Genomic DNA, 19,783 nt, shown 5'->3' with positions numbered 1-19,783 from the left:
ATTTTTCAAGATTCTGAATTCGGCTTGCAGTTCAATACCTAGTAAATCAGTTTCTCACCTATATAATGCACTCTCCCATGCTAAAAATGTAAATACACTGTATATTAAAGAGAAGTGGGAGAAAGAAGCGGGGTTGGTACTTTCAGAGGAGGCTTGGGGGAAAATCTGCAGCTTTCAATGGTCCTCGACTAATTCTTTGACTTGGAGAGAACATTGTTGGAAAAACATTATAAGATACTTCAAGACCCCATATCAGGAAAAATATAAAGATACAAATGTGATGTGTTGGAGAAGGTGCGGCTCCAAGGAGGCAAATCATTTTCATATTTTCTGGGATTGCCCTAAATTAAGTCTATTTTGGGAAGGTATTCATAGAACATTAGTTAAGGTACTTAGGTCCCAGATAGCTCTGAACTTTGAGACGCTCTATTTGGGGCATGTATTGTTCCTTGAACAGAAGGAAGATATAAAGTTGCTGCAGGCCCTCTTAGCGGCAAGTAAGAAATCAATCACTAGAAAATGGCTAAATCGAATGCCACCTACATTAGAAGATTGGTACGAAATTATCTTGGAAATATTTAAAATGGAAAAGTTGACTTACTCCCTGAGAACTCAAAAAGAAACATTTTATCAAATCTGGAATAAATGGATTGAATATATAACCCCAATGCGAGCAGACTTTAGATGACTCTCCTAATGATTTATATTGCTCTTCTCATCAACACAGTAATATTGCTAACGTAAGCACCCCTAGTCTAAATGTTTGTTTTTTTTTGGAAAATAGAGAATTAACACAAGTAAAGGGAAAGATTTGGGAAAGGGATAAAAAGAAATGAAAAAAATTAAGTAAATAAGTACATAGGGATTGGATAATTATGTTTGCGGGCAGGAACAAGCACGACCAAATTGGGATATAAACACCTACAATGGTTGGTATATAGGCTTGTATGCAACATTTTGGACCAGTGGAAATGGTCCAGAAGGGTTGTATGGAAACTATTATTACCATTTTTCTTAACAACTAATTTCATTACTTAGCCTAATAGGTTAGATTTACCACAGTACATAATTATCTATTTAAATGTTTATTTTCCTTTTATATCATCTCAATGTGTACTTAAGAATGTATAAATAATTGTAGTTTTATACATATAAAAAAATGGAAAAGGTTATATGTGTGAAAAAAGTACATGATAATTGTGAATTCCTTATCCAAATAAAAATAAAATTTAAAAAAAATATATATATATGAAGAGTAAAAGAGTGACAAGGGTAGATATGGGACCGATGGAAAATGATGCTGGAGTAATTATAATGGATAACAAAGAGATGGCGGAGGAACTGAATGAGTATTTTGCATCAGTATTCACAGTGGAAGACATGAGCAATATACCTGATAGCCAGAGGTATCAGGGAATAGAATTAGGTACAGTCAAGATAACTAGAGAGAAAGTGCTTGGGAAGCTAAGTGGACTAAAAATAGCTAAGTCTCCCGGCCCGGATGAGGTGCACCCAAGGGTTCTGAAGGAGATGGCTTTGGAGATTGTGGAAGCATTGGAAATGATCTTCCAGGAATCAACAGACTCTGGCATGGTTCCGGAGGACTGGAAGGTCGCAAATGTAGTTCCGCTATTTAAGAAAGGAAGGAGGCAGCAAAAAGAAAATTACAAACCTATTAACGCAAACAACAGGAATTCTGCAGATGCTGGAAATTCAAGCAACACACATCAAAGTTGCTGGTGAACGCAGCAGGCCAAGCAGCATCTATAGGAAGAGGCGCAGTCGACGTTTCAGGCCGAGACCCTTCGTCAGGACTAACTGAAGGAAGAGTGAGTAAGGGATTTGAAAGCTGGAGGGGGAGGGGGAGGTGCAAAATGATAGGAGAAGACAGGAGGGGGAGGGATAGAGCCGAGAGCTGGACAGGTGATAGGCAAAAGGGGATACGAGAGGATCATGGGACAGGAGGTCCGGGAAGAAAGACGGGGGTGGGGGGTGACCCAGAGGATGGGCAAGAGGTATATTCAGAGGGACAGAGGGAGAAAAAGGAGAGTGAGAGAAAGAATGTGTGCATAAAAATGAGTAACAGATGGGGTACGAGGGGGAGGTGGGGCCTAGCGGAAGTTAGAGAAGTCAATGTCCATGCCATCAGGTTGGAGGCTACCCAGACGGAATATAAGGTGTTGTTCCTCCAACCTGAGTGTGGCTTCATCTTTACAGTAGAGGAGGCCGTGGATAGACATGTCAGAATGGGAATGGGATGTGGAATTAAAATGTGTGGCCACTGGGAGATCCTGCTTTCTCTGGTGGACAGAGCGTAGATGTTCAGCAAAGCGGTCTCCCAGTCTGCGTCGGGTCTCACCAATATATAAAAGGCCACATCGGGAGCACCGGACGCAGTATATCACCCCAGTCGACTCACAGGTGAAGTGATGCCTCACCTGGAAGGACTGTTTGGGGCCCTGAATGGTGGTAAGGGAGGAAGTGTAAGGGCGTGTGTAGCACTTGTTCCGCTTACACGGATAAGTGCCAGGAGGGAGATCAGTGGGGAGGGATGGGGGGGACGAATGGACAAGGGAGTTGTGTAGGGAGCGATCCCTGCGGAATGCAGAGAGAGGGGGGGAGGGAAAGATGTGCTTAGTGGTGGGACTTACTCCCTTACTCACTCTTCCTTCAGTTAGTCCTGATGAAGGGTCTCGGCCTGAAACGTCGACTGCGCCTCTTCCTATAGATGCTGCTTGGCCTGCTGCGTTCACCAGCAACTTTGATGTGTGTTACAGACCTATTAGTCTGACATCGGTGGTTGGAAAGATATTGGAGTCAGTCCTCAAGGACAAGGTTATGAAATACCTCAAGGTGCATGACAAGATAGGCCGAAGCCAGCATGGTTTCATGAAGGGAAGATCCTACCTCACCAACCTACTGGAATTTTTTGAGGTAATCTCGAATAAGATTGACAAGGGAGAGGCTGTGGATGTTGTGTATTTGGATTTTCAAAAGGCCTTCGATAAGGTGCTGCATATGAGGCTGCTTAATAAGATGAGAGCCCATGGAATTATAGGAAAGATATTGAAATGGGTGGAGCATTGGCTGATAGGCAGAAAGCAAAGGGTGGGAATAAAGGGATCCTATTCTGATTGGTTGCCAGTTACTAGTCGTGTTCCACAGGGGTTGGTGTTGGGGCCGCTTCTTTTTACGATGTCTATCGATGATTTGGATTATGGATTAAATGGTTTTGTGGCCAAGTTTGTGGATGACACCAAGATAGGTGGAGGAGCAGGAAATGTTGAAGAAACGGAAAGGTTGCAGAGAGACTTAGTCAGTTTAGGAGAGTGGGCAAAGAAATGGCAGATGAGATACAACGTTGACAAATGTACAGTTGTACATTTTGGAAGAAGAAATAATTGGGCAGATTATTATTTAGATGGGGAGAAAATTCAAAAATCGGAAGTGCAAAGGGACTTGGGGGTCCTCGTGCGGGATACCCTAAAGGTTAACCACCAAGTTGGTTTGACAGTAAGGAAAGCGAATGCTATGCTGGCATTCATTTCAAGAGGAATAGTGTATAAGAGTAAGGAGGTTTTGATGAGGCTCTATGGGGCATTAGTGAGACCTCATTTGGAATACTGTGTGCAGTTTTGGGCCCCCTATCTTAGAAAGGATATACTGATGTTGGAGAGAGTTCAGAGAAGATTTACAAGGATGATTCCTGGAATGCAGGGGCTAACATATGAGGAGCATCTGTCGGCTCTTGGATTGTATTCATTAGAGTATAGAAGAATGAGAGGGGATCTCATAGAAACGTTTCGAATGTTGAAAGGGTTGGACAGAGTAGGTGTGGAAAGGTTGTTTCCCTTGGTGGATGAGTCCAGGACAAGAGACCATAGTCTTAGAATTAGAGGGTACCCAGTTTAAACAGAGATGAGGAGAAATTTTTTTAGCCAGAGGGTCGTGGATTTGTGGAATTCGTTGCCATATATGGCTGTGGAGGCCCGATCATTGAGGATGTTTAAGGAGGAGATTGACAGGTATCTAATTAGTCAGAATATCAAGGGATATGGGGAAAAAGTCGGAAATTGGAACTAGGTGGGTGAATAGTTTAGCTCATGGGGGAGCTGCAGAGCAGACTCGATGGGCCGAATGGCCTACTTCTGCTCCCTTGTCTTTGTCTTGTGAATAATCACTAGATTCTGGAATGATTCCGGAAGACTGGAAATTGCAAATATCACTCCACTCTTCAAGCAGGGAGGGAAGTAGAGAAAGAAAATTATATAGGGCAGTTAGTCTGACCTCAGTGGTCAGGAAGATATTGGAGTCAATTATTAAGGATGAGGTCTCAGGGTACTTGGAGGCACATTATGAAGTAGGCTGTAGTCAACATGATTTCCTCAAGGGAAGATCCTGCCTGACAAATCTGTTGGAATTCTTTGAAGAAATAACAAGCAGGATAGAAAAAGGAAAATTGGTTGATGTTATGTACTTGGATTTTCCCAAGGCCTTTGACAGGGCTTCAAGCTCATGGTATAACAGTAAAGATTTTGGCATGGACAAGGCATTGGCTGATTGGGGGGAGGCAAAGAGTGGGAATTAAGGAACCCTTTTCTGGTTGGCGGCCAGTGACTGGTGACATTTCACAGGGGTCTGTCTTGAGACCGCTGTGTCAATATGTCAATGATGTGGATGATGGAATTGATGGCTTTGTTGCAAAGTTTGCGGTTGATAAGATAGTTGTTTTTAGGAAATAGGCTACAGAAGGACTTAGATTAAGAGCATGGGCAAAGAAGTGGCAGATGGAATGCAGTGTTGGGAAGTATATGGTTAAGCACTATGGCAGAAAGAACAAAAGGTAGATTATTTTCTAAATGGTGAGAAAATACAAAAATCTGAGGCGCAAAGGAATTTAGGCGTCCTTGTGTATGATTTCCTAAAGGTTAATAGAACATAAGACAGGGGAGCAGAATTAGGCCATTTGGCCCATCGAGTTTGCTCCGCCATTCAGTCATGGCTGATCCTTTTTCCCCGCTTCTGAGCCCACACCCCGGCCGTTTGCCTGTAACCTTTGATACCTATCAATTTCTGTCTTAAATACACCCAACGACCTGGCCTCTACAACTGTGGTAACAAATTCCAAACATTCACCACCCTCTGGCTGAAGAAATTTCTCCACGTCTCTGTTTCAAATGGATGGCCCTCTATCCCGAGGCTGTGCCCTCTTGTACTAGACTCACCCACAGTGGGAAAACATCCTTTCCACATCTATACTTTCTAGGCCTATCAACATTTTAAAGGTTTCAATGAGACCCCTCCTCTTCCTTCTAAATTCCAGTGAGTAGAGTCCCAAAGCTAACATGCATTCGTTTCATTCCCAGAATCATACTTGTGAACCTCCTCTCCAATGCCAGCCCAAAACTGTTCATAATACTCAAGGTGAGGCCTCACCAGTGCCTTATAAAGCCTCAGCATCACATCCCTGCTCTTGTATCCAAGTCCTCTTGAAATGAATGTTAACATTGTATTTCCCGCCTTCCCCACCAACTCAACCTGCAAGTTAACCTTTAGGATGTTCTGCACAAGGACTCCCAAGTTCTCTTGCATCTCTGTTTTTGGAATTTCTCCCCGTTTGGAAAATAGTCTGCATGTTTATATTTACTATCAAAGTACATGACCATGTATTTTTCAACATTGTATTTCATTTGCCACTTTCTTGCCCATTCTCCTAATCTGTCTAAGTTCTTCTGCATCTTACATCCTTCTGCATTCAGATTATTATCTGAATGGTGGCCGATTAGGAAAAGGGGAGGTGCAACGAGACCTGGGTGTCATTGTACACCAGTCATTGAAAGTGGGCATGCAGGTACAGCTTGCGGTGAAAAAGGCAAATGGTATGTTGGCATTCATAGCAAGAGGATTCGAGTACAGGAGCAGGGAGGTTCTACTGCAGTTGTACAAGGCGTTGGTGAGACCACAGCTGGAGTATTGTGTGCAGTTTTGGTCCCCTAATCTGAGGAAAGACATTCTTGCCATAGAGGGAGTACAAAGAAGGTTCACCAGATTGATTCCTGGGATGGCAGGACTTTCATATGAAGAAAGACTGGATCAACTAGGCTTATACTCACTGGAATTTAGAAGATTGAGTGGGGATCTTATTGAAACGTATAAAATCCTAAAGGGATTGGACAGGCTAGATGCAGGAAGATTGTTCCCGATGTTGGGGAAGTCCAGAACGAGGGGTCACAGTTTGAGGATAAAGGGGAAGCCTTTTAGGACTGAGATTAGGAAAAACTTCTTCACACAGAGAGTGGTGAATCTGTGGAATTCTCTGCCGCAGGAAACAGTTGAGGCCAGTTCATTGGCTATATTTAAGAGGGAATTAGATATGTCCCTTTTGACTAAAGGGATCAGGGGGTATGGAGATAAGGCAGGTATAGGGTTCTGAGTTGGATGATCAGCCATGATCATACTGAATGGTGGTGCAGGCTCAAAGAGCCGAATGGCCTACTCCTGCACCTATTTTCTATGTTTCTATGTTGCTTACCTGTTGCCACAACACTACCTGCCCCTCCACCAATCTTAGTATCCTCTGCAAACTTGGCAACAGCAGCATCTATTTTAATCATAGAAACATAGAAAATAGGTGCAGGAGTAGGCCATTTGGCCCTTCGAGCCTGCACCATTTATTATGATCATGGCTGATCCTCCAACTCAGAACCCCGCCCCAGCCTTCCCTCCATACCCCCTGACCCCCGTAGCCACAAGGGCCATATCTAACTCCCTCTTAAATATAGCCAATGAACTGGCCTCAACTGTTTCCTGTGGCAGAGAATTCCACAGATTCACCACTCTCTGTGTGAAGAAGTTTTTCCTAATCTCGGTCCTAAAAGGCTTCCCCTCTATCCTCAAACTGTGACCCCTCGTTCTGGACTTCCCCAACATCGGGAACAATCTTCCTGCATCTAGCCTGTCCAATCCCTTTAGGATCTTATACGTTTCAATCAGATCCCCCCTCAATCTTCTAAATTCCAACGAGTACAAGCCCAATTCATCCAGTCTTTCTTCATATGAAAGTCCTGCCATCATCTGAATCATTGATATATAGCATAAAAAGAAGTGGTCCCAGCAGTACCCCGTCAACCAGAAAAGGATCCTTTTATTCCCTTTCACTGCCTCCTACCCATCAACCAGCGCTCTAACCATGTTAGTAACTTTCCTGTGATAGCATGGGCTCTTAACTTGGCAAGCAGCTTCATGTGTGGCACCTTGTCAGAGGCCTTTTGAGAGTCCAAATCTACAACATCCGCTGGATCCCCTTTATCTATCCTATGTGTAATCTCCTCAAAGAAACATAGAAAACCTGAGGGAGATGGGGACCCCTTCCCCCACCGCCACTCTGCAACCCCATCTCCCTCAGATCCCACTGTCAGCTCCTGGGTCCTCAGAGGCTCCATCTCCCTCTCACCCCCAGCCTCCCCTCTCTTCCCCCCTCTGATCTCAGCGCTCAAGATTCCAACCTTGAACTCCAGACCGGTTCTTTACGTGCTGCTATTGTGACTCCCGTCTCCCCTTCCCCCACCACCACTCTGCAACCCCATTTCCCTCATATTCCATCAGCTACTCCTGGGCCCTCGGAGGCTCCCTCTTCCTCTCACCCCAACCTTCCCCTGTCCACTGACACCACCAGCCTCCCTGCCCCTCCCCGCCTCTGATCCCAGCTCTCATCCGTGCTGGGTCTTTACCATCCCCTCCGACCTTCTACTGTCTGAGGCAGAGCGCTCTGTCCTCAGTAAGGGCCTCACTTTTGTCCCCCTTTGCCCACACCTCAGGGAGTTCCGCGTTCACCATGATGCGGAACTCTTCTTCCACTGGCTCCGTTTCCAAGCCTACTTCTTCGGCAAGGACTCTCCCACCCCCACTGATGACCTCTTCTCCCGTCTTCAACCCTCCTCCTCTTCATTGACACTCCGCTCTGGTCTGCCTGCTCTGGATCTCTTTATTGCTTTCTTGCTAACTGCCGATGGGACATCAATCATCTCGACTTCACCGCACCTTGTTCCCATTCCAACCTCACTCCTTCCTTCAGAGAAGGAAGTCTGAGAATCGGAGCGGGAGTTTGGAGGAAGCCATTTTTGAATTTTTTGTTTTTTTTTCCATGGGCGTTCAGAGAGGCGGGACTGCGCTGGCGTGTGACGTCAGGCAGTGAAGCGCGGAAGATTTAAAAGGAACACAACCTCATACAGCGGGCAGCGTAGTGAGCCGGGAGCAGAGTGAAGGCTTAAGGGCTTCGGCTCAACGGGCTTAGGCGGAAATGGGCGACGCGAGGAAGGTTTAGTATTCATTTTTTGTTGTTATTTGAGGAGAGGGGCAGTATGAGTGTGAGGGCAGTTTGTTGTTCTCGGTGCCGGATGTGGGAGGCCCTGGAGTTTCCAAGCCTCCTGGACGTCCACATCTGCGCCAGGTGTGTCGAGATGCAGCTCCTAAGGGACCGCGTTATGGAACTGGAGCTGCAGCTCGATGACCTTCGTCTGGTCAGGGAGAGTGAGGGGTTGATAGAGAGGAGTTACAGGCAGGTGGTCACACCGGGGCCACAGGAGGCAGACAAGTGGGTCACGGTTAGGAGGGGGAAGGGGAAGAGTCAGGTAATAGAGAGTACCCCGGTGGCTGTGCCCCTTGACAATAGGTACCCCTGTTTGAGTACTGTTGGGGGGAGACAGCTTACCCGGAGGAAGCGACAGTGGCCGTGCCTCCGGCACAGAGTCTGGCCCTGTAGCTCAGAAGGGTAGGGAAAGGAAGAGGAGGGCAGTTGTAATAGGGGACTCGATAGTAAGGGGGTCAGATAGGCGATTCTGTGGACGCAGTCCAGAGACCCGGATGGTAGTTTGCCTCCCTGGTGCCAGGGTCTGGGATATTTCTGATCACGTCCAAGATATCCTGAAGTGGGAGGGTGAGGAGCCAGAGGTCGTGGTACATATAGGTACCAATGACATAGGTAGGAAAAGGGAAGAGGTCCTGAAAGGAGAATATAGGGAGTTAGGAAGGGAGTTGAGAAAAAGGACCGCAAAAGTAGTAATCTCGGGATTACTGCCTGTGCCAAGCGACAGCGAGAGCAGGAATGCAATGAGGTGGAGGATAAATGCATGGCTGAGGGATTGGGGCAGTGGGCAGGGATTCAAGTTTTTGGATCATTGGGACCTCTTTTGGCACAGGTGTGACCTGTACAAAAAGGACAGGTTGGTTACACTTGAATCCGAGGCGGACCAATATCCTGGCGGGGAGATTTGCAAGGGCTACTGAGGTGCCTTTAAACTAGAATGGTTGTGGGGTGGGAATCAAATTAAAGAGACTAGGAGAGAGGAAGTTAGTTCACAACAGGGGGATGGGAACCAGTGCAGAGAGACAGAGGGGTGTAAACTGAGGGTAGAAGCAAAAAGTAGCAAGGTGAAAAGTAAAAGTGGCAGGCTGGCAAATCCAGGGCAAAAATCAAAAAGGGCCACTTTTCAACATAATTGTATAAGGGCTAAGAGTGTTGTAAAAGCGAGCCTGAAGGCTCTGTGTGTCAATGCAAGGAGCATTCGTAACAAGGTGGATGAATTAAAAGTACAGATTGTTATTAATGAATATGATATAGTTGGGATCACAGCGACATGGCTCCAGGGTGACCAAGGATGGGAGCTCAACATTCAGGGATATTCAATATTCAGGAGGGATAGACATGAAAGAAAAGGAGGTGGGGTAGCATTGCTGGTTAGGAGATTAACGCAACAGAAAGGAAGGACATTAGCTGGGAGGATGTGGAATCGATGTGGGTAGAGCTGCATAACACTAAGGGGCAGAAAACGCTGGTGGGAGTTGTGTACAGGCCACCTAACAGTAGTAGTGAGGTTGGGGATGGTATTAAACAAGAAATTAGAAATGCGTGCAATAAAGGAACAGCAGTTATAATGGGTGACTTCAGTCTGCATACAGATTGGGTGAACCAAATTGGTAAAGGTGCTGAGGAAGAGGATTTTTTGGAATGTATGCGGAATGGTTTTTTGAAGCAACATATCATAAGACCATAAGACAAAGGAGCAGAAGTAGGCCATTCGGCCCATCGAGTCTGCTCCGCCATTTTATCATGAGCTGATCCATTTTCTCCTATTTAGTGCCACTGCCCCACCTTCTCACCATAACCTTTGATGCCCTGGCTACTCAGATACCTATCAATCTCTGCCTTAAATACTCCCAATGACTTGACCTCCACTGCTGCCCGTGGCAACAAATTCCATAGATTCACCACCCTCTGACTAAAAAAATTTTTTCGCATTTCTGTTCTGAAAGGCCGCCCTTCAATCCTGAAGTCATGCCCTCTCAACTAGACTCCCCCATCATGGGAAACAACTTTGCCACATCCACTCTGTCCATGCCTTTTAACCTTCGAAATGTTTCTATGAGGTCTCCCCTCATTCTTCTAAACTCCAAGGAATACAGTCCAAGAGCGGACAAACGTTCCTCATATGTTAACCCTCTCATTCTCGGAATCATTCTAGTGTATCTTCTCTGTACCCTCTCCAACGTCAGCACATCCTTACTTAAATAAGGAGACCAAAACTGCCGACAGTACTCCAAGTGAGGTCTCACCAGCGCCTTATAGAGCCTCAACATCACATCCCTGCTCCTATACTCTATTCCTCTAGAAATGAATGCCAACATTGCATCCGCCTTCACTACCGACTCAACCTGGAGGTTAATTTTAAGGGAATCCTGTACAAGGACTCCCAAGTCCCGTTGCATCTCAGAACTTTGAATTCTTTCCCCATTTAAATGATAGTCTGCCCATTTATTTTTTTTGCCAAAGTGCATAACCATACACTTTCCAACATTGTACTTCATTTGCCACTTCTCTGCCCATTCTTCCAATCTACCCAAGTCTCTCTGCAGACTCTCCATTTCCTCAGCACTACCGGCCCTTCCACCTATCTTCGTATCGTCAGCAAACTTAGCCACAAAGCCATCTATTCCATATGGAAGAACCGACTAGAGAGCAGGCTATTCTAGACTGGGTATTGAGCAATGAGGAAGGGTTAATTAGCAATCTTGTCGTGAGAGGCCCCTTGGGTAAGAGTGACCATAATAGGGTGGAATTCTTCATTAAGATGGAGAGTGCTATAGTTAATTCAGAAACAAAGGTTCTGAACTTAAAGAAGGGTAACTTTGAAGGTATGAGACGTGAATTAGCTAAGATAGACTGGCAAATGACACTTAAAGGGTTGACGGTGGATATGCAATGGCAAGCATTTAAAGATCACGTGGATGAACTACAACAATTGTTCATCCCAGTTTGGCAAAATAATAAATCAGGGAAGGTAGTGCACCCGTGGCTGACAAGGGAAATTGGGGATAGTATCAATTCCAAAGAAGAAGCATACAAATTAACCAGAAAAAGTGGCTCACCTGAGGACTGGGAGAAATTCAGAGTCCAGCAGAGGAGGACAAAGGGCTTAATTAGGAAAGGGATAAAAGATTATGAGAGAAAACTGGCAGGGAACATAAAAACTGACTGTAAAAGCTTTTATAGATATGTGAAAAGAAGAAGATTGTTTAAGACAAATGTAGGTCCCCTACAGACAGAAACAGGTGAATTGATTATGGAGAGCAAGGACATGGCAGACCAATTGAATAACTACTTTGGTTCTGTTTTCACTAAGGAGGACATAAATAGTCTTGCGGAAATAGTAGGGGACAGAGGGTCCAGTGAGATGGAGGAACTGAGGGAAATACATGTTAGTAGGGAAGTGGTGTTAGGTAAATTGAAGGGATTAAAGGCAGATAAATCCCCAGGTCCAGATGGTCTGCATCCCAGAGTGCTTAAGGAAGTAGCCCAAGAAATAGCGGATGCATTAGTGATAATTTTTCAAAACTCTTTAGATTCTGGACTAGTTCCTGAGGATTGGAGGGTGGCTAATGTAACCCCACTTTTTAAAAAAGGAGGGAGAGAGAAACCGGGGAATTATAGACCGGTTAGCCTAACATCGGTGGTGGAGAAAGTGCTAGAGTCAGTTATCAAAGATGTGATAACAGCACATTTGGAAAGCGGTGAAATCATCGGACAAAGTTAGCATGGATTTGTGAAAGGAAAATCATGTCTGACAAATCTCATAGAATTTTTTGAGGATGTAACTAGTAGAGTGGATAGGGGAGAACCAGTGGATGTGGTATATTTGGATTTTCAAAAGGCTTTTGACAAGGTCCCACACAGGAGATTAGAGTGCAAACTTAAAGCACATGGTATTGGGGGTAAGGTATTGATGTGGATAGAGAATTGGTTGGCAGACAGGAAGCAAAGAGTGGGACCTTTTCAGAATGGCAGGCAGTGACTATTGGGGTACCGCAAGGCTCAGTGCTGGGACCCCAGTTGTTTACAATATATATTAATGACTTAGATGAGAGAATTAAATGCAGCATCTCCCAAGTTTGCAGATGACACGAAGCTGGGTGGCAGTGTTAGTTGTGAGGAGGATGCTAAGAGGATGCAGGGTGACTTGGATAGGTTAGGTGAGTGGGCAAATTCATGGCAGATGCAACTTAATGTGGATAAATGTGACGTTATCCACTTTGGTGGCAAAAACAGGAAAACAGATTATTATCTGAATGGTGGCCGATTAGGAAAAGGAGAGGTGCAACGAGACCTGGGTGTCATTATACACCAGTCATTGAAAGTGGGCATGCAGGTACAGCAGGCGGTGAAAAAGACGAATGGTATGCTGGCATTCATAGCAAGAGGATTTGAGCACAGGAGCAGGGAGGTACTACTGCAGTTGTACAAGGCCTTGGTGAGACCACACCTGGAGTATTGTGTGCAGTTTTGGTCCCCTAATCTGAGGAAAGACATTTTTGCCATGGAGCAAGTACAAAGAAGGTTCACCAGATTGATTCCTGGGATGGCAGGACTTTCATATGATGAAAGACTGGATCGACTAGGCTTATACTCGTTGGAATTTAGAAGATTGAGGGGGGATCTTATTGAAACATATAAAATCCTAAATGGATTGGACAGGCTAGATGCAGGAAGATTGTTACCGATGTTGGGGAAGTCCAGAACGAGGGGTCACAGTTTGAGGATAAAGGGGAAGCCTTTTAGGATGGAGATTAGAAAAAACTTCTTCACACAGAGAGTGGTGAATCTGTGGAATTCTCTGCCACAGGAAACAGTTGAGGCCAGTTCATTGGCTATATTTAAGAGGGAGTTAGATATGGCCCTTGTGGCTAAAGGGATTGGGGGTATCGGGGGAAGGCTGGTACAGGCTTCTGAGTTGGATGATCAGCCATGATCATACTGAATGGTGGTGCAGGCTCGAAGGGCCGAATGGCCTACTCCTGCACCTATTTTCTATGTTTCTATGTTTCTTCGGAACGCTCTGCTCTCCACTCCCTCTGCACTAATCCTAACCTTACTATAAAACCCGCCGATAAGGAGGGTGCTGTTGTAGTCTGGCGCACTGACCTCTACCTTGCCGAGGCATGGCGACAACTCGCTGATACCTCCTCTTATTTACCCCTCGATCGTGACCCCACTAAGGAGCACCAGGCCATTGTCTCCCACACCATCACCGACTTTATCCGCTCAGGGGATCTCCCATTCACTGCTACCAACCTTATAGTTCCCACACCCCGCACTTCCCATTTCTACCTCCTACCCAAGATCCACAAACCTGCCTGTCCTGGCTGACCTATTGTCTCAGCTTGCTCCTGCCCCACCGAACTCGTTTCTGCATACCTCGACACGGTTTTATCCCCCCTTGTTCAATCCCTTCCTACCTATGTTTGTGACACTTCTCACGCTCTGAAACTTTTCAATGCATTGAAGTTCCCTGGCCCTCACCGCTTTATTTTCACTATGGATGTCCAGTCCCTATATATATCAGGAAGGTCTCAAAGCTCTCCGCTTCTTTTTGGATTCCAGACATAACCAGTTCCCCTCTACCACCACTCTGCTCTGTCTAGCGGAATTAGTCCTTACTCTTAATAATTTCTCCTTTGGCTCCTCGCACTTCCTCCAAACTATAGGTGTAGCTATGGGCTTCCGTATGGGTCCTAGCTATGCCTGCCTTTTTGTTGGCTTTGTGGAACAATCTATGTTCCGTGCCTATTCTGGTATCTGTCCCCCTCTTTTCCTTCGCTACATTGATGACTGCGTTGGCGCTGCTTCCTGCATGCATGCTGAGCTCGTTGACTTCATTAACTTTGCCTCCAACTTTCACCCTGCCCTCAAGTTTACCTGGTCCATTTCCGACACCTCCCTCCCCTTTCTAGATCTTTCTGTCTTTTTCTCTGGAGACGGCTTATCTACCGATGTCTACTATAAGCCTACTGACTCTCACAGCTATCTGGACTATTCCTCTTCTCACTCTGTCTGTTGCAAAAATGCCATCCCCTTCTCGCAATTACTCCGTCTGCGCCGCATCTGCTCTCAGGATGAGGCTTTTCATTCCAGGACGAAGGAGATGTCCTTTTTTAAAGAAAGGGGCTTCCCTTCCTCCACCATCAACTCTGCTCTCAAATGCATCTCCCCCATTTCATGCACATCTGCTCTCACTCCATCCTCCCGCCACCCCACTAGGAATAGGGTTCCCCTTGTCCTCACCTACCAACCCACCAGCCTCCGGGTCCAACATATAATTCTCCGTAACTTCTACCACCTCCAACGGGATCCCACCACTAAGCACATCTTTCCCTCCCTCCCCCCTTCTGCTTTCCGCAGGGATCACTCCCTATGTGACTCCCTTGTCCATTCGTCCCCCCCATCCCTCCCCACCGATCTCCCTCCTGGCACTTAACCTTGTAAGCAGAACAAGTGCTACACATGCCCTTACACTTCCTCCCTCACTACCATTCAGGGCCCAGACAGTCCTTCCAAGTGAGGCGACACTTCACCTGTGAGTCAGCTGGGGTGGTATACTGCGTTCGGTGCTCCCGATGTGGCCTTCTATATATTGGCGAGACCCGACGCAGACTGGGAGACCATTTCATGGAACACCTACGCTCTGTCCACCAGAGAAAGCAGGATCTCCCAGTGGCCACACATTTTAATTCCACAGCCCAATCCCATTCTGATATGTCTATCCACGGCCTTCTCTACTGTAAAGATGAAGCCACACTCAGGTTGGAGGAACAACACCTTATATTCCGTCTGGGTAGCCTCCAACCTGATGGCATGAACATTGACTTCTCAAACTTCCGTTAATGCCCCACCTCCCCCTCGTACCCCATCCGTTATTTATTTTTATGCACACATTCTTTTTCTCCCTCTCCTTTTTCTCCCTCTGTCGCTCTCACTAAACCCCTTGCCCATCCTCTGGTTTTTTCCCCCCTATCCCCCTTTTCTTTCTCCCTAGGCCTCCTGTCCCATGATCCTCTCATATCCCTTTTGCCAATCAACTGTCCAGCTCTTGGCTACATCCCTCCCCCTCCTGTCTTCTCCTATCATTTTGGATCTCCCCCTCCCCCTCCCACTTTCAAATCTCTCACTAGCTCTTCCTTCAGTTAGTCCTGACGAAGGGTGTCAGCCTGAAACGTCGACTGTACCTCTTCCTAGAGATGCTGCCTGGCCTGCTGCGTTCACCAGCAACGTTTATGTATGTTGCTTGAATTTCCAGCATCTGCAGGTTTCCTCATGTTTGCGGCTCTATATTCACACTCATTTTTGCTTTGTTGTATGCCCTCTCTTTTGCTTCTATATTAGCTTTGACTTCCCTTGTCAGCTACGGTTGCACTATTTTGCCATTTGAGTATTTTTTCTTTTTTGGAATACATCTATCCAGTCCCTTCCTCATTTTTCCCAGAAACGCACGCCATTGCTACTCTGCAGTCATCCCTGTTAGCATCTCCATCCAAATTACTTTGGCCATCTCCTCTCTCATACCACTGTAATTTCCATTACTCCACTGAAATACTGCTACATCAGACTTTACTTTCTCCCCATCAACTTTCAAGTTGAACACAATCATATTGTGATCACCGGTTCCTAAGGGTTCTTTTACTTTAAGCTTCCAGTTCATTACATGACAACCAATCCAGTATAGCTGATCCCCTTGTAGGGTCAATGACAAACTGCTCTAAAAAGCCATCTCGTAGGCATTTAACAAACTCACTCTCCTGAGATCCATTACCAACCTGATTTTCCCAATCGGACCTGCATGTTCAAGTCTCCCATGACTATCATAACATTGCCCTTTTGACACGCTTTTTCTATTTCCTGTTGTAATCTGTGGTCCAACTCCCAGCCACTGTTGGGAGGCTTGCATATAACTGCCATCAGGGTCCTTTTACTCTTGCAGTTTCCTAACTCAACCCACAAGGATTCAACATCTTCGGATCCCATGTCACATCTTTCTATTGCTTTGATACCATTCTTTACCAGTAGAGCCACACCACCCCTTCTGCCGACCCTCCTATCCCTCTGATATAATGTATAACCTTGGACATTCAGCTCCCAACTACAACCATCCTTCAGCCACGATTCAGTGATGGCCACAACATCATACCTGACAATCTGTAACGGTGCAACAAGATCATCCACCTTATTTCTTATACTCCATGCATTGAGATATAACACTTAGAGTGCTGTATTTGCTACCCTTTTTGATTCTGCATCCCTAATACACTGATACTTACCCTGCTGGCTGCTATTTTGTTCTACCATCTGACTGCACGCTATCTTTGCTTTTTTTAACCATCCCTCCTACTCAGAGTCCCTTCACTCTGGTTTCCACCCCCTGTCGAATTATTTAAACCTACCCCAACAGCTCTAGCAAACCTGCCCGCGAGAATATTGGTCCCCCTTGGGTTCAGGTGCAACCTGTCACTTATGTACAGGTCATACCTCCCCCAGAAGAGATCCCAACGATCCAAGAACCTGAAGCCCTGCCCCCTGTACCAGCTTCTCAGCCACGCATTTATCTGCCAGATCATCCTGTTTCTACCCTCACTGGTGCAAGGCACAGGTAGCAATCCAAAAAGGAGGTCCTGCTCCTCAGCTTTCTGCCTCGGTCTCTAAATACTCTCTTTCGGACTTCCTTTATTTTCCCTGCTATGTCATTGGTACCAATCTGCACCAAGACATCCGTCTGCTCTCCCTCCCCCTCCAGAATGTTTTGGACATGATCCGAGATGTACCTGAGCCTGACGACTGGGTAGGAAACATACCATCTTAGTGCCCCGTTTGCGTCCACAGGATTTGCAGGTTGAGTCTGGGTGAGGAAGGCAAATGCATTGTTAGCATACATTTCAAGAGAACTGAAGTATAAATATAAAGCGGTAATGTTGAGGCTTTATAAAGCACTGGTGAGGCCTCATTTGGAGTATTGTGAGCAGTTTTGGGCCCCTTATCTTAGAATGGATGTGCTGAAACTGGAGAGGGTTCAAAGATGGTTCACAAAAATGATTCCAGGATTAAATGGCTTGTCATATGAAGAGTGTTTGATGGCTCTGGGCCTGTGTTCTCTGGAGTTCAGAAGAATGAAGGGTGACCTCATTGAACCCTTTTGAATGGTGAAAGGCCTTAATAGAATGGATGTGGAGAGGATATTTCCTATGGTGGGAGAGTCCAAGACCGGAGGACACAGCCTTAGAGTAGAGAGGCGTCTTTTTGGAACGAAGATGAGGAATTTCTTTAATCACAGAGTGGTGAATCTGTGGAATTCTTTGCCACAGGAAGCTGTGGAGGCCAAGTCTTTATGTATATTTAAGGCAGAGGTTGATAGTTTCTTGAATGGTCAGGGCATAAAGTGATATGAGGAGAAGGCAGGAGATTGGGGCTGAGAGGAAAATTGGATCAGCCATGATGAAATGGCAGAGCGGACTCAATGGGCCAGATGGCCTAAGTCTGCACCTATATCTTAGTCTTGTGGTATTCCACGTGGGCCAAAGATCAAGTGTATTCCACATGGGCCTAAATGTCAGGTGTATTCTATGCAGACTGGACAGAATTTCTGTTCCACATGAGTGCAGGTCGATGGGACTAGACAGAGTAATATTTCAGCATGGACTAGATGGGCTGAAGGGCCTGATTCTGTAGTATTTTATGAACTATACCTGTTAACGTGGCTTTCCATTATGAAGCATAAAAGAATTGAGTTTAATCCTCAAAAGTGCCATTGATGTTGCTACAAGTCTCTGTGTCAGTGAATCTCAATTGGTCCACCCCTCTGTTCTGATAAGGGCATTGAACTTGTCCCTTGTGATGTTCATGATAGCGTAGGTCCCAACACAGGCCTCAACCCCAATCTTGACAACATGGGTGCTCACACGTTTTCAACCCAATCTGAACAGCATGGGTGCTGATGTTACCAAGAACGCAATGATGCTTTTAGAACCCTTCCAAACCAGTACAATTGTTAAAACCTGAAGTGAAATGTACCCTTTGTACTGTGTGTGGGAAAAGTACGATTTCTCTTCATATAAATGTATTTACCAGCATTGTTTAAGTCAAGATTCTGTGAAATGGTTTTATATTCGTGTCGAATATCTGACTGCTTTGTGTGACCCTGAGGAGCTCCCGTGCAGAGGAGCCATCTGCTTTCAGAGAGATTCACTGCCCATCAAAACCTCTTTGGGTTTCTGGGGAGCACCTGGATTCTTTATCTTGTCATTTATTAATGATAGAACTGTGAAATGACAAAATGGTTTTAATTTGTTGATCTCCGTTGTACACTTAGAAGGAGAAGTCAGAGCCCCATCAACTGCATCAGGCCCAGTGTGCTGGGGCCTTTGAAACGAAAAGGTAAATAGTTTTCTTATTTCAAATATGAAGGCAGTTTAAACACAGCAAGTTCTTGTAGCCTGTGTGGGTGGATGGGTTACCTACAGAGCAACGTCGCCCTCTCTACCTTCCTGCCTGTCCTTTGGGTACGATGTGTGTCCTTGGATGTTAAGCTCCCAGCTATAATCTTTCAACCATGATTCAGTGATGCCCACAACATCATACGTGCCATTCTGTAACTGTGCTACAGGTTAGTACATAAGACATAGAAGCAGAATGAGGCCATTCAGCCCATCGAGTCAGCTGACCCCAGATCCCACTCAACCCCATACTCTTGTCTTCTCGCCATATCCTTTAATGTCCTGAACAATATGAAATGATCAACTTCTGCCTTCAACATACACACTGACTTGGTCTCCACCACAGTTTCTGGCAGAGCATTCCACAGATAGACCACTCTCTGGCTAAAAAAAAAATTCCTTCTTGCCTCTATTCTAAAGGGTTGCCCCTCAATTTTAAGGCTGTGCCCTCTAGTTCTGGGTACCCCCACCACAGGAAATATCCACATCCACCCTACCTACTCCTTTCAGCATTCGGTCGGTTTCAATGAGATCTTCATGCATTCTTCTAAATTCCAGTGAGTACAGGCCCAAAGGTCCTCGTATGTTAACCCCTTCATTCCTGGAATCATCCTCATGAATCTCCTCTGGACTCTCTCCAACGACAATACATCCTTTCTGAGATATGGGGCCCAAAACTGTTGACAATACTACAAGTATTGAGTCGGCTGGGGTGATATACTGCGTCCGGTGCTCCCAATGTGGCCTTTTATATATTGGCGAGACCCGACGCAGACTGGGAGACCGCTTTGCTGAACACCTGCGCTCTGTCCGCCAGAGAAAGCAGGATCTCCCAGTGGCCACACATTTTAATTCCACATCCCATTCCCATTCTGACATGTCTATCCACGGCCTCCTCTACTGTAAAGATGAAGCCACACTCAGGTTGGAGGAACAACACCTTATATTCCGTCTGGGTAGCCTCCAACCTGAT

General features: G+C 45.8%; 1 protein-coding gene across 1 annotated transcript in view; it reads left to right on the top strand.

Moving 5' to 3' along the window:
* pabir2 (PABIR family member 2) overlaps window positions 1–19,783 on the top strand; it is a 169,221-nt gene that overhangs the window by 117,571 nt on the left and 31,867 nt on the right. Inside the window, exon 8 of the mRNA XM_063061201.1 lies at window positions 18,687–18,751. Coding sequence (XP_062917271.1) covers window positions 18,687–18,751 — 65 coding nt within the window. The remainder of the gene's footprint in view (window positions 1–18,686; window positions 18,752–19,783) is intronic.

The sequence above is a fragment of the Mobula hypostoma genome, chromosome 10, assembly GCF_963921235.1.
Source record: "Mobula hypostoma chromosome 10, sMobHyp1.1, whole genome shotgun sequence".
Classification (NCBI taxonomy): Eukaryota; Metazoa; Chordata; class Chondrichthyes; order Myliobatiformes; family Myliobatidae; genus Mobula; species Mobula hypostoma.
Note: the sequence above shows the minus strand (reverse complement) of the source record. Positions and strands in the feature narration are given on the sequence as shown.